Source organism: Crocuta crocuta, unplaced genomic scaffold (assembly GCF_008692635.1).
Source record: "Crocuta crocuta isolate KB4526 unplaced genomic scaffold, BGI_CrCroc_1.0 scaffold197, whole genome shotgun sequence".
Lineage (NCBI taxonomy): Eukaryota > Metazoa > Chordata > Mammalia > Carnivora > Hyaenidae > Crocuta > Crocuta crocuta.
This window is the reverse complement of record NW_027532002.1, coordinates 9,128,141-9,137,895: the sequence shown is the minus strand read 5'-3', so window position 1 is coordinate 9,137,895 and position 9,755 is coordinate 9,128,141. Positions and strand designations below refer to the sequence as shown.

Here is a 9,755-nt window from a genome sequence, read left to right as displayed (position 1 = left end):
ATTGGCCATCAGTGCCCAGTGCCGCGGACGCCGGATACGGCTGCTGACTGGCATTATAAGCGAACCCGTTGGCTGCCTGGTAGGGGTAGCCACCGTAGATCGCCGAGCTGTCGTAGTAGGTCGCTTTTTGCATCGCGTTGTCCCACAATCTTGATCGCACACTCTGACAGGGGCTTGACACCCTTGAGGGCGCACATTGGCACGCCCCCGCGGTCACGTGATACTCCGCCGCCAATGGCCGCCCCGCGCAGACCTGGGGGGCGAGAATCGCAGCGCGGTGAGGGCTCCGCGCAAATCCATCTTACTCTCAATAGCTAAGTGACATGAAAGCCATAAAAGAAAAAGTGGTCAGCAATATTTAGCAGCACGACTTGGCCCCGGGCGCAGAGAGCCGCGCTATAAAAAGCCGCTGGAATTCACTGGCAGCTACAAATATTTGCTTAACTTGCGTCTGGAGTTAGGGGGTTTTCCGGGGAGAGAGAGGAAGAGAATGAGAGAGGGCTGGAAGCCGGGTCTCCAGAGCTGGAGTCCTAAAGAAGAAAGGTTGATGGGCTAGAAAGGAACAGGGCTGGGATCCTTCTTTTCCAGGGAAGAAGAAACTTGGGGTGTCCCTTCACCTCTGCTCTTTGGCCTCGTCCAGCGAGCTCCAGGACTCCTTCCCTCTCAGGATCCTGGGGAAGGGGCAAGGAGGCTAAGGGCAGCTTAGGTTGCCAATCAGTCCTCGCTTTAGGACTGATATTTGGCAAAAGAGCCCTGCTGCGGGGCGACTTCCCATCGAGCCCCTTCTTGGATCTTTCAGCACCCAAGAGAGGTATGCACAAAAAAAGTTCAGGCAATTGCCCTACTACCCTGCTGGATTTCAGAAGCTGAGCTTGTTGGGCAGTTAATCGACCCTTGGGCAGGGGATATGACCTACCTCCTCCAAATGAGCCCCTTGTGGCCAAGAAGGGGAGCGAAAAAACTTTGGATGGAACAGCCTGTGTGGGAAAGGACCAACAACAACACTTGCTCCAGCAAGTCCAACTCACATCCTGGACAGTTCTGTCCTCCTTTCCTCTGCCTATTTCTCAGGCTTGACCCAGCAAGCCACTCCCACCTCTTCTCCCCTGTTACGGAAGGTCCCCAGACCCTCCTGCCTTGGACTTTCTGAGGTGCTGTTATTCAGGATAACTATCAAATTCTACCTGTTAAAACATGATGGATTAGAGAAAAAAAACAACCCACCAGGAACCTGAAAAACCAGCGTTCATCTCCATGACCACGGCTTGAACTCTCCCTCCAACTTAACGATAATAGGTTCTGTCTTAGAAACTGCTATGTAATTTGATGTATGGGGGTCATTTGGCTCCGGACGAGGGATGGAAGCACAAGCCATAAAATCCTGCCAGAGTTCCCTGATCTTTGTGTGCTCTTGTTGTGGGTGTTTGTTACTTGCCCTATTTACCTGCTTAAGAAACACCAAGCAAAGGTCAACCCTGGAAATCTTAAAAGCAATTGAAAGCCTTCTCAACCCTTTTTAAAAAATTATTTAGAAAGCAGTTGGCAGAAGTGAAATCTGTTTTATTTTTGTTTTCAACCTTTGCATGGTCAATCTCTGGTTCTCAGCTGAGAAAAGTTCCATGTGAGTTAAAATGTGTGTGTGTATCACACACACTTAGAATGTTAGTCTGGCCATTTAAGAAAAAATACAATGATAAATTCAAGAAGAAAACAGTTTAGTTCATGCCCCAACTATGTATATTTGAGACCTGAAGTCATTCAAGTTCTCTAGGAATAGCAGACACGTTGTTAACCAGAAAAACCCGTCCAACAGCAGATGACTATAATTTTGTTTTTAATAATGGGCTCCTTTGGATTTCATTATTAAACCAGCAATCTGACCAACATATGGAAAACAAGCACAATTAATTTTCCAGAACCTCAATTAAAAATTATCCGAAGTTAGTGTGCCTGATCCTGAGAGCTGGAGTATTGCTTCTATTTGGGAAACAGATAGGAAGCTACAGATACCATGATCGAAAATTTTTAAAAGATAAAATAAAATTTAAAACTGAATAGCAACTGAATGTCTCCGTTTCCTGTTCTTTCACAGAAAATAGTTCCTATTACATTTGGCAGTGCTAATGTCTGCCATTATAAATTTTTAAGATACCAGGCTTGTGTAAAATAAAATGTCAGGTTAAGAAAATTACTCCAGACACCTGAAGAGCAAGATATTAGATAAAACAAAATAAAGGTGATTTTGAATGTGCAACATTTCAAGAGACTTTCTAATCCATTAACACAAGCTACACTGGCCTGCTGCTTACTTAAGTCTTTTCATCAAGTTGTGCATTGTCTTGTTAATAACAAAAATACCATTAAAAACCGAAGAGCACACAACCATCCCCATAAACTAAAAATATGAATCCACCTTGGAGATCCCACCAGAGTCCTTTCTATTGTTTGAGGTCAGCAGACAACCACCTTGGGACCCACACAATTCTCCCCTCCCGCCCCACCCCAGCCCCCAAAGTTTGCAATCTAGTAAAGAAGTTGGAGATCTGCCAGTCAGGAAACTTGCTTTGCACCCCCTCAAGCAAGGGCTGGGGGTGGGGGGGAGGAGATTCCTCCTAAAAGATCTGTTTCTGGACAATAACCCCCAGGTGCAAAAGCTGAAAGAGACTTGAGGAGGCTAAATTGAGTGCAGAAAGCAAGCCCTATTGTCTTTCTGGAAGATCTGCCCAAATTCAACGTCCTTCCTTCAGACACCTTTCCCTCTTTCCCCTCCCGCCCCTTCTCAGCCTGCCGTCACCCCGAGTTTAAGCGGGAATATGGGGTAAGAGCCCCCGCTTCCCCTTGCCTACCCCTCCCTCCCCAACCCAGAAAAGTTGGGGCTGGGCTAGGGGAGAGGGAAGAGGTGGGGGCGGGGATGGGAAAGCGGCCTGAACTCGAAGTGTAAGGGTATCAGTCACTGCCGGGAAGGAAGCTCCGGCTTGTGAACTCTTCTTGAACCGAGATTTAAGTCTGCAGCCATAAATCACCGAGACGTAAACTCCGCCATTCAGCGCGGAGAGCGGCCGGTTGTGGCCCTGCTTACCTTAACTTCTGATGAGCGCCGCAAGCGCAGGCTCGGGCTCCGGCTCGGGCTCGGGCTCCGGCCCCCGGCCCGGNGTTCCAGGCGTCACTAAAGTCCAGGAAAATTATGCTAATGAGGACAAACGGCTCTCACAAAGGGGCTCTCTTGCCGGGCTCTATTTCTAGGGAATCCATTTGGGAAACCACGTAACCCTCTGCCCTGAACACTTCCAGTTGGGGTGCAAGGGGAAAGAAAACCATAAGGAGAGTTCCCCAGACTTTGAGCACTTTACCAGATCTGCCACCCCCAACCTGAGAACCTCAAAGACAATCCTTGGCGTGGGGGGAAGGGGGGGGAGGGAGGCAGGGAAAGGGCCTTCTTTCTCAAGAGACCTCCCCAAGAGCCAACTAAGCTGTCTTTCGTTATATTTTTAGGCAGAAACCCTTAAAATCCTGGCACCCAAGAGGGAAGTAACCTGGGGGAAAGGCACACAAGTCCAGGCAGTGACATGGGATGTGCTGGGCTCAGGTACACCCTAGAGTGCCTACAAACCCGGGTCTCCAGCTTTTCTGTGCCTACTTCATAGTACAGACGGGCAGCTCACTCCCAGCGAAAGACAGATAAAACTCTGACCCCGACACAAATCGAAATCTACAATGTTTTCTCCTCTAATTAGTGACATGGGGGGACACTGGGCAGAGGAAAGGCCCGGGTGTGCCCCGCAATATTGCCACAACTTTAAGAAGGATGGTCTTTCTCTCTTCTAATGCCTCCCTCAACTCTCCAGCGAGCTCTGCAAGGGTATGTGTGTGGCAAAAAGAGAAATGGAGCTTTCGTGCAATTCCAAGGTGTCAACGGCCAGTCCTTCTCAAAGGAAGGTGTTAAAAATATAAGTAGTATGTTTAAACTGTCAGGGAGCCAAAGTGTCACCTTAAAGCAAAAACAAAGCCAAGGGAAAAGGGAGAAATCAAAAAGCACTCCTGGCCAGGGTGGCCTCATGCATACCAATGGTTTTTGTCATTTATGGCTGGGCAAGATTTATGACTCGGCGCCCCAAAGCTGTAAACAGAGCACAAAACAGCAAACACTTGCTCCTTATGGCATATTGCGGCAGCACAACTTAAAAGGGGGAGCCGGCCGGCGTAGGAGGTGAGAGCTGCGGCAAAAATCCGCTCGGCTGCATTTTCTCTTCAAACTGGCCGGGTCGGATGTGGCATTTGAAGAAAGAAGGCGTGGGTCAATAATCAACCCGCACTTTCTCCTCCAAACTGCTGACACAACTCTCACCGCCTTCTCAGCTAAGCCAGCTGCAGGGAAGGCCAGCTTTCCGTGAGAACCTGCCAGGGGAGGGGACCGCCTGGGCCAGGAGGGCCGAGGGCCGAGGGCACCGAGGTGAGGGCTGGGGCACCTGGGGTGCGTACCTTTTCACCGGAGCCAGGACTGTACCGGGCACAATGCTGGGACTGGACTTGAAGAGCCATGGGAGCCCAGGGAGAGCTGGGGCAGGAGCTTGGGACAGGGTCTCTGCTGGATGGTCCCAGACCAGATGGCTTCTGGGCAGCTGGCTGCAGCGGGCACAGATCTGGTTCTGACCTCAAGACTAGGGTCTGACACCCTGGCATGCAGACCACCGGGTTTGGGCCTCTCTGCTGAAATCCACAGGACTGGCTTTTAGAGCGAGGCAGGCGATGTGATTAAAGGTAATAATTTATGATTGCTGAAGGTTCTGTGTTATTGTTTTTTAAGAGAAAAATACCGCCTGCCGATTTCTACTGCCAGAAATTGCTCACGGCTGCTGCTGCAGTGCCTTTTCTAGGCAAATCCCGCAGCCATTCACCCTGCTCTGCCAAAACCACTGAGGTTTTCTGTGCGGGGAGGACCCCTTGACTCCCCCAAACCCCCCCTCCTCAGTCCCTGTGCTCCCTTATGTCTTGCCCATGGGGACTAGAAGAAAACATTTTCCCAGCACTAGAAAAAGATCTGAAATAGCGAAGGTGTGCTTGCGCCTCTCTACCCTCTGCAGGGACCTCCTTCAGAACAGGCCTGGGGTCCCTGCAAGACTGTGCAGCCAGGGAGGAAGGTGAGGCAACCAGAGGCATTGAAGTCTGGGAATGGGGAGGAAAACTGCTGAGGAATTACACTTGCCTGTGAGGGCGAGGCTGGCATTTTGAGGGTAAAAGGGGACTAACCTGTTTTTCACAGCTATAGTTTAGCTAGGATGGTGTGGCTTTAGCTCCTTCCATGAAGGAAAAACCAACTGGTGCTCAGAAACTGGACTGCAGATTTCTTTTCACTGTGCTCCCTTTTATACAGAACCAGTTTGAGAGTCCATCCCTAGATATTTATTCCGCTTGCTGGCACTGAAGTGACAATAAAAAGATGCCTTTAACAAACCTCTATTCCCTCTCTCATTCTTTCTAGCAAAACTATATTATTTATGAGTCTTTAACTGGGTCAAAAATGCGCCAGAACTGGGTCATAAATCATATGAAATGCTGACAAGTAATTGAACAGCAATTAAAGCTTACATTTTATTTCCAAGGGGTGTTTTGGAGCACTTGAAACCGCCTCAGTTAAACACCGTTAGCGCCAAGGACGGCAGCGGGGGAGGGTAGAAGCAGCCTTTCCCTTCTGGGGAGGTAAATCCCACTCACGTAGGGGAAGCCTGATTTGATTTTTTTTTCAAGTACAGAAAGAAATAAGATTTTTTTTTTTTAAAGTCACTAAAGTCACGGGGAAAATCTGATTCCCGACTTCTGGTAGACACCCCTTTCCTCCACTCCAAGAGCCCCAGGAGCAAAGTGAAGTTTTCCTTCACCTTTTCAGGGAGTTTCCATCCTTCCCAGGAGTGCTGGGTCCCCAAAGTGCAATTAGCACAGGCTTTCCCAGCAATTTGCAAGCACGGTTTATCTCTCATCTGCTTCTATCCTGGCTACAGCACCGGTTCTGGGGTCTGAAGCCGGAGAGATGTCTGCCTCTGCTTCCTGCGGACTCTGCCTCTGGAATTCTCTCTAGCCCAGGGTGCACCAAAACCCTGGTTTTAACCAGAACCAGAGTCTTAAGGAAAACTCTGCAAGCTGGCTGGGTGCATTACAACAGGACATCCAGGCCACACGCATTATGAAGCCCAAACCCAGTTCTGGCTGCCGAAATTTAGACTAACACAGCTTCTGGGCATTGGGCATGCTTACCCCTACCCTAAGCCTGTCCTAGATCTGAACTATCTTTCTTCCCCCTACCCGGGTAGATAGAGTACCGAGGAAACAATGGCGCGTCCGCCGGGTCTGGCACTTCGGTCCCGCGCGTGGGAAAGCGCGTCCTACAACCAACCCAGCGCTGAACAAAGTGGCCTGGAGCATCATCAATAAAATGGCAGCGCGTCTGCACACTCATTGATTTCCCTCTCCCAGCTGCGCTGGCTGCCTGGGTCAGCCCTACCTCTCCATCCCCTGCCGCCCGCAACCGGGGCCAACCCGGGAGAGATTCCCCTTCCCATCCACCCAGCCCCCACCCCCTCCAGGCCGCCTGGCCGAGCAAGCGCCGCGCGGGCCACCTCGGCCCGGCCCGGAGCCGGCGCCTCGGGACCCTCCCTCCGCCCGCGGCTCAGCTCCTGGGACTCCAGCCCCGCTGCAGTGGACAAAGCCGCCACGGCGCCGGAGGCCACCGGACTCACCTCGCAGCCCCCAAGTGCCCTTTCCTTTACACCCCCCTACACTTTGCAGAGAATTAAACTCAGTCTGAGGTGCTACTGGAGATCTTTCAGATGGTTTCGGTTCTAGGAGAGAAACAAAGGAAGAGAGGGACTGAGGGTCCTGTCCGTGAAGCAGGGTCTCCTCGCCTGACCTTTGTCTCTCACAGCGTAACTCACTCTAGATATGAACAATCAGCGGAAATACCTTAAAATAAATTCCATCCTCCTGGTGTGGCCTCGAGTCCCATCGGCTAGCTCGCCCAGAACCGCTCCATGAGCGCTGAAAACTGCAACCCGCTAGGAGAGCGCTCTCCGGAGAAGGGGAAGGAGAAGGAGGAGGTGGGTGCGTGGGGGTGGGGGGGAGAAGCTCTCGCTCTGTAGAGAATCTAGAAAACGTAATCACAGGCAAAGCCCGCCCGGGTCTCCGCTCCAAATGCCACAATAATGCGCTGTATTATGTGCTCACGTGGTCATACGTCAACTTAAATCCTTTTATTTGAAATAGGAAATCACTGAAGGGACTAGGTTTCCAAGCAGAACATTCAGCTTTGGGGGAAGGGAAGTGGGGAACCTTGCCGAGCAGTGGGGAAGAGTTTCATCTAGGGCAGTAGGACGCTGGGGGCATCCCCCTCCCAACATGTGCCACACTAGGCCACTTATCTCCACTTACATTTCTTTACAAATGATCCAAACAGAAGGGAACAGCAGTGCCGTCCCCATTCTTAGAGTCCATGTAACTTTCTGTACCGTCTTCCGCACACAGACAAGCTGAAGCCTGCACACCCAAGCACTCCAGTCTCCTCTGGCCTGCTAGCCAGTACATCAAAAGGCAAGGCCCCAGGCCCTGCTTCCAGAAGAAAACCCAGTGATGACTGGCTCAGTCAGTGGACTCCCTCATGACCTGACATTGTATGGAGTTTGCTACCACCCACGCCATACACCACATCACTGGAGAAACCCAAAAGGCCACAAGTTACCTGACAAAAGGCTAATGCATCTCCTCCAAGTCCAGTTGATTTTGTTCAATGGGAGCCCTCTAGGGAAGAGGTGCTTGGCTCTAGAGTGGTGGGTCAGGGTTTTACAAAATCTGGAGGGACTCAGTGCTCTGGCTAAACCTACACTTACGCACTTCCTCAGGGCACAGCTGAGTGATACATGGAATTAGAGGCTTCTAACAATGGAAAATGTAAGGGGGAAATGATCTAATTGGGTAAGAGAAAAACTATATATACAACCAACCTTTGCTGGTATCCCTTGAATTAACCCACAACATAACCTGGGACCCTCTTTGCGGATGGGTCTGTCCACTCTCCCCTAAGACAAGTCTGTCCAGCAGCAGAAAATGAACCGGACCAACTCTGCTCTGGAGGAACCCAGCTGAACCAACCCCACCCCCACCCCCACCCCACCGCTGCTTCTACTCCTGACTTCTGCTTGGTGATACTGTCTACTGATTTTAACACTTCACTCTCTCAGGAGCTGCCTTGAAAGTTTCTCTTTTCAGGTCTTAGTTTCTGAACTTAGTTTCTGAATTGGTGGGCTCCTGGTGCCCTATTCTTTTCTTTGTTTAGAGTGGGTCTTCAGCTGGCTAGGCCTCTCCAAGTGTGAGGACTCACTTACAGCGGCTGCAGGATGCCTCCCCCTCCTCTCCTGCCCTGCAGGGGCCTAGTGAGAATGGAAGGCCCTCAGTAAGGGGGCTTGGTCATGGGGGTGTCCAGATCAGAAGGGCAATAAAAGAGGAGGAGACCTAATCCTTTGGAAGTGAGCCCTGGCCTACACTGGTGGCAGTATTCCAACAAAGTTCTGTCTGTGGTAGAGCTGGGAGAGAGCCTCTCTGTGAACTGACCCAACTCTGACCTAAGCCACAAGCTGGAAAGTGAGAACCCAAAGTGAAAACCTACTTCTCTCAGGTATGGGGTGTGGGGGATAGGGCCAAAGGCTGGTTTCCCAAAAGGCACTCTCCAGTCCCCCATGGACTCACACAACTAACCCAACGTCCTCTGCTCCCCTTATGCGGTCCCCACACCCTGCCCGTGCCAAATAGTTCACACTGAACTCTTCAGATAGCCTAGAAAGGACCTGGAAGTATTACCACATTGCTGCCAAACTCCCATCTCCCCCAACCAAAGTTTCTGCAGAGACTTCAACTCGAAGATGAGAAGGGGCCTCCTTCCGAACTCTCAGAACAGTCTGGAGCAAATCACAACTCTGAGGCCATAAATCAATGGGAAAAGTATTTGGTGTTGCTTCAGAGAAATGCCTTAACGCCAGGAAGGCCCAGCGGCATCTCGGCTCTAGCCAGGAGCCTCCATTGCTGCTATTAACTGCCCAGTTAATGCTCCAACTGCTGTTTAACAATTAACATTAACGACTTGGGTTGGAATGGGGTGACTTGGTAGGATGTGAAGGAAGAAAGCTGAGAAAGTCAAAAGAAATTTAACTTTTGAAGTGAAAATGGCTTCCCTAAGAGAGACCTTGGTCTGGGCAGGCCACCAGGGACCGAGCAGCTGAGAGTCCTCCCTCACCACTCTGAAATCCACTCTCCTTGAACAAGGCTATGGCCCTTTTAAAGATCATTTCCAGAGAACAAATATAGAGATACTCAAGTATTGAAGCCCAGCCGGGGAAATCTAGCTGCCAGTCCCCTACCAATCCAGCCCCCAACCTGGCCAGGGCTGGGGACACACGCCGTAGATCCATTTCACCAGAGCCAAAAGTTGTCTTGGAAGGAGCAGGTGAGCAGGGATACAGGGCTTTAGTCAATATTTGCAAGGCTGTTGGCAGATTAGATATATCTGTATCCAAACACTGCAATCTGATTTCTCTGTCAAAAATACACTTAACATTTTTCTCCCTTTGGTTAGCTCTAGTGGTTTTTCTTAGTGTCTGGTAAGGCCCGCTTAGCCCACTTTTGTGTGTGTGTGTGTGTATATAGGTTATAGATCATTATTTAACATGAGATATTTCCTGTGGGTGCAACTGCAGTACAAATGGGCTCCAAGTTCT

At 50.4% G+C, this 9,755-nt stretch overlaps 1 protein-coding gene across 1 annotated transcript in view; it reads right to left on the bottom strand.

The window, feature by feature from the left end:
- Positions 1-133, bottom strand: part of HOXA3 (homeobox A3) — a 2,784-nt gene extending 2,651 nt beyond the window's left edge. The window contains exon 1 of the mRNA XM_077775364.1: positions 2-133. Within this exon, the coding sequence (XP_077631490.1) occupies positions 2-133 (132 nt within the window). The remainder of the gene's footprint in view (position 1) is intronic.
- Between the last annotated feature and the right edge of the window lie 9,622 nt (positions 134-9,755).